This window comes from Cariama cristata, unplaced genomic scaffold (assembly GCF_000690535.1).
Source record: "Cariama cristata isolate BGI_N322 unplaced genomic scaffold, ASM69053v1 scaffold211, whole genome shotgun sequence".
In the NCBI taxonomy this organism is placed as follows: Eukaryota; Metazoa; Chordata; class Aves; order Cariamiformes; family Cariamidae; genus Cariama; species Cariama cristata.
This window is the reverse complement of record NW_009598494.1, coordinates 156,412-161,320: the sequence shown is the minus strand read 5'-3', so window position 1 is coordinate 161,320 and position 4,909 is coordinate 156,412. Positions and strand designations below refer to the sequence as shown.

The 4,909-nt window shown below is 40.5% G+C and overlaps 1 protein-coding gene across 1 annotated transcript; it reads left to right on the top strand.

The window, feature by feature from the left end:
* Positions 1-14: 14 nt before the first annotated feature.
* Positions 15-2,986, top strand: PCDH20 (protocadherin 20; the record flags this gene model as incomplete). Its single annotated transcript, XM_009709290.1, is given in 2 exon segments — positions 15-877; positions 879-2,986. Coding segments are annotated over 2 exon segments (2,502 nt in total), but the record flags the coding sequence as incomplete, so codon positions are not given.
* Positions 2,987-4,909: the final 1,923 nt, after the last annotated feature.

The window sequence follows — 4,909 nt, the reverse complement described above, 5'->3', positions numbered from 1 at the left end:
CCCCCCAACCCCCACTCTCCTTCACCCTGGCCTCCCATGGCTTGGGGGGACAGTATGTGCATCTGGACAACCGCTCTGGGGAGCTGCACACCTCAGCTGTGGAGATCGACCGGGAAGCTCTGTGCGTGGAGAGCAGTGGGACCACCATCTTCGGGGGAGCAGCTGCTGTGTCCTTTTCCTCACCCTCATCCGAATCATGTCTGCTGCTGCTGGATGTGCTGGTGCTGCCACAGGAGTACTTCCGGCTAGTGAAGGTAAAAATTGCTATCCGGGATGTCAACGACAATGCACCTCACTTTCCTGTGCCCCACATCTGCCTCTCGGTGCCTGAGAATGCACCTGTGAACACCCGCTTGGCTATCGAGCACCCCGCCCTTGACCCCGATGTGGGCACCAATGGTGTCCAGACCTACCGCCTGCGAGATAACTACGGTGTCTTCACCCTGGATGTGGAGGAGAATGAGAGCGGGGAGAGGACTCCCTACCTGATTGTTATGGGAGCTCTGGACAGGGAGACACGGGAGGAGTATGTCACAGTCATCATTGCTGAGGATGGGGGCAGTCCTCCACTCATGGGCAGTGCCACCCTCACTATTGGCATCAGCGACATCAATGACAACTGCCCCCAGTTCAGCGACTCGCAGCTCAACATCACCCTTTATGGGAATTCCAGCCTAGGGACACACGTGGCCACTGTCCATGCGGTAGACATGGACCTTGGATCTAATGCCCAGATCACCTACTCCTACAGCCAGAAAGTCCCCCAGCCATCCAGAGACTTGTTCCATCTGGACGAAAGCACAGGAGCCATCAAGCTCTCCAGTAAAGTTGATGGGGACACTCCAAGGCTCCACAGGCTGATCATATTAGGCAATGGTTCCTGCTGTGATCACAGTGCTAGTGACCATCATCAAAGTCATGATGAGGCCACCTGAAGTGGTCCCTCGTTTCATAGCTAATGAAGTGGAAGGGGTGGTGTACTTAAAGGAACTGGAGCCTATCAACACACCGATAGCATTTTTTACCATCAAAGACCCTGATGAAAAATACAAAGTCAATTGCTATTTGGATGGTGATGGGCCTTTCAGACTTTCACCATACAAGCCATACAACAATGAATACCTGTTAGAGACCACAAAGCCTTTGGACTATGAGGCACAGCAGCTGTATGAAATCTCTGTAGTTGCGTGGAACTCAGAAGGATTTCATGTCAACAAAATAATCAAAGTACAGGTTCTGGATGACAATGACAACTCGCCAGTTTTCTCTCAACAGCTGATAGAATTATCCATTGAAGAGAACAATGCTCCCAATGCTTTCTTGACCAAACTGCATGCTACCGATGCTGACAGTGGAGAAAGAGGGCAAGTGTCCTATTTCTTAGGTCCTGATGCCCCTTCCTATTTTGCTTTAGATAAAACCACAGGAGTTCTTACAGTTTCCACTCAACTGGACAGAGAAGAAAAAGAGAAATACAGATATACTGTCAAAGCAGTAGACTCTGGGTTCCCTCCAAGGGAATCAATTGCAACTGTCACCATCACCGTATTGGATAAAAATGATAATAGTCCAAGATTCATCAATAAGGATTTCAGCTTTTTCGTGCCAGAAAACTTTCCAGGTTTTGGTGAAATTGGAGTTATAAGTGTCACAGATGCTGATGCAGGGCAAAATGGATGGGTTGCCCTTTCAGTTCTGAATGGAAGTGATATTTTCGTCATAGATACTGGAAAAGGAGTTTTGAGAGCTAAAGTCTCCCTGGACAGAGAGCAGCAAAGCTCCTACGTTCTGTGGATTGAAGCAGTTGATGGCGGTGATCCTGCCCTGTCTTCTACAGCAAAAATAACTATCCTTCTTCTGGACATAAATGACAACCCCCCTTTGGTCTTGTTTCCTCAGTCTAATATGTCCTATTTGTTGGTCCTTCCTTCTACCCTTCCTGGCTCTCCCATCACTGAGGTATATGCTGTCGATAAGGACACTGGCATGAATGCAGTCATAGCTTACAGCATCATAGGAAGAAGAGGCCCTCGACCGGAGTCATTTAGGATTGATTCTAAAACTGGTAATATCACCTTGGAAGAATCACTGATGCAAAATGACTATGGCCTCTATCGGCTGCTTGTAAAAGTGAGTGATCATGGCTATCCAGAACCTCTCCATTCCACCGTCATGGTGAACCTTTTCGTCAATGACACTGTTAGTAATGAGAGCTACATTGAAAGTTTGTTAAGAAAGGAGCCTGATGTCAGTATAGAAGAAAAGCAACCGCAAATATCCATAGAGCCTACACATAAAAAAATGGAGACAGCATCCTGCATGCCTACCTTGGTAGCTCTGTCAATAATAAGCTTGGGTTCAATTGCTTTAGTAACAGGGATGGGCATTTACATCTGTCTAAGAAAAGGGGAAAAGCATCACAGAGCAGATGAAAACTTGGAAGTACAGATCCCATTAAATGGAAGAATTAACCTGCACATGTTGGAGAAGAAACCAGTGGAGATTTCTAACATTTGACGTTTCTTTGTGGATAAATCCAACATCTGAGAAACCTTGGACAACTCTGAAACACCTAGCCATGGGTTGTATTGACAGAGGTTGCAATGAAGGACTGCTAATTTATAACTTAATAATATTATAGTTGTAAATAGCTGTTTACAGTTTTTTAAATTCAAATTCAGTGTACAGCTTTTTTTATGAAACCTTAGTAACTAACAGCTAGCACCCTGTCTATAAAACCATGGACATCATTTGCAGCTTTCATAAATCAATAAGATCAGTGATCTAAAAAAGGGGAAGGTAAGACGATTCTTTAAACTCAAGTTTTAAAAGTCTTTTTAACCACAAGAGGGCATCAGATGCTCCTGAGCAGGGAACTGTTCGAGGTACTGTCCATGAGATAAACACAGAGTATATTTTAAATATATTGGTTTTAATATAAAATACATATTGGCATACAGACATTTAACCACAAAAAAAAAAAAAAGAAATGTCTGTCCTGATGTATGTGTAGCTAAAAGAATAAAGACATTAAAATGCACTAGTAATAAAAAAAAAAAAAGAAGAAAAACCAGAATGTTTATTACCTCACAAGTAAAGCTTATACAGTAGGATAGAAAAGGCATTAACAAGAAGTGCAATTCCTGTTGAGCAAGAATGCAAGATATTGTAATGAGAATCTGAACTGCTGTGACATATCATCTTTCATTTGCTCTAGATTTCACCCACATTATCGTTTGCTCCAGCAGTCTGCTGGTCATTTTTATGGAAAAATTATATTTAATATTTCCTACAGCAAATAATGACAGAACTCCATGCTCATCCTCGTAAACACGCCAGATGCAAGGAAGCAATGGAATGGCTAAATCTTTAGTTGTCACAGAAGTGGTGATATTTTTTGTACTTTGAGCAATCTGTCACTAGTACTCCATCAGTTTGGTTGTGTAATAGATTTTTTCATGTGATACTTCTGAATCTGATCTGCCAGATGGAAACAAAAATCGCTTCATATTCTAAGGAATTATAGGACTTAGTTTATTCTGACTGTTGCTCCTTTCTAGATTGGTATTTCATGTGAAAGATCTTGTTTTTGACTTTTGGCAACCATTCCTGGCTCCTTTTCATTGGCTTTGATTTTGGATCAGATCCAAAATCTAACTTGTAAGACTGGTGGCATATTTTCTTGATAATTTATTCTTTGCTGTATCCTCTGCAACAAAGCAGCAGGTTTATCGGTGATGTATCACTTTCACTTCATTTTAAGAACTGAGAACTATCTTTTGTATGATGATTACATCGAATTCTTCTGTGTGAACAAGATAGTGGTATGCTTAAAACTGATTATTTTGGTTTCTGGCATCATATGTCTGTAATGTACCAAAAGTGTTTATATGTCTGCAAATTAAAGCTATATATTTTCATAATAACTTATTCTCTGTCTCTCTCCTACAATTTTAATTATAAAGCTAAATATTATTTTAGTTACAAGAAATGCATATTTCACAAATACTTGGGTACTGGCAATCTTGTCTGACCTGTCATAATACTTCACCAAATTAGTACACTTCAAAATCATTAATGAGAGTTTATGCTGTACTTCTTGAAATTACTGGCAAAGACAATTGTATTTCAGCTGATGTAAATGGGGCAGCAGCCGATACCTGTTTTAAAAGTAGGGAATGCAATTTGAGGCAGTTTTTTTATTTTTCTTTCTGTGACTAGCACATTACTTGACCTTAAGCCTATTGAAACAGTGGAGCTTCTTAGAGAGATTGGTTCTGCTTAGCCTAAGTAAGAGTATTAACATAATGCCCAGATTTTGTCATTCTACCTATAAGAAATAGCTATTTTTTCCAAGTTAGAATATTTTCTGTTTATGCCCAGTTTGATAGCTATGTTTCATGAAAAATTAATTCAGCCTGTCAGGGGTTTGTGGTTAATCACCTTTTTCATTTATTTTCATATTATTAAAATATGAAAATTGTATGTATGCCTGAAGTACATTTGTCACAAAGAGACACTGTTTATTATCTCTGAAGAAAAAATACATTAATTCTTCGGAAATGGCTTCAGTATTACAGATGCTCTGTATTGCTGTGCTGGGGAAGCCAGATCCTCTGCATTTTTATCTTCAATAAGGAGGCAAGGTAACTGAAAGAAAGACAGGATTTTTTTCATTGCTCTTCTCTTCTTTGAATTAGCAGTCCAATATCTTCTCAAGACAATTTAAACAGGAACAAACCCAAGGCTTAAGAAATACAATAAAACCATAAACCTGATTCTTCAATATGTGTTCATGTGACACTGGGCAGATATTTGTTCAGGTTTGAAAAATACATAGTCTTGAACCTGTTTGATTAAGCTTACTGAGTTTAAATGTGCTGTTCTTGTCGCTTTTTTTTGGGGGGGG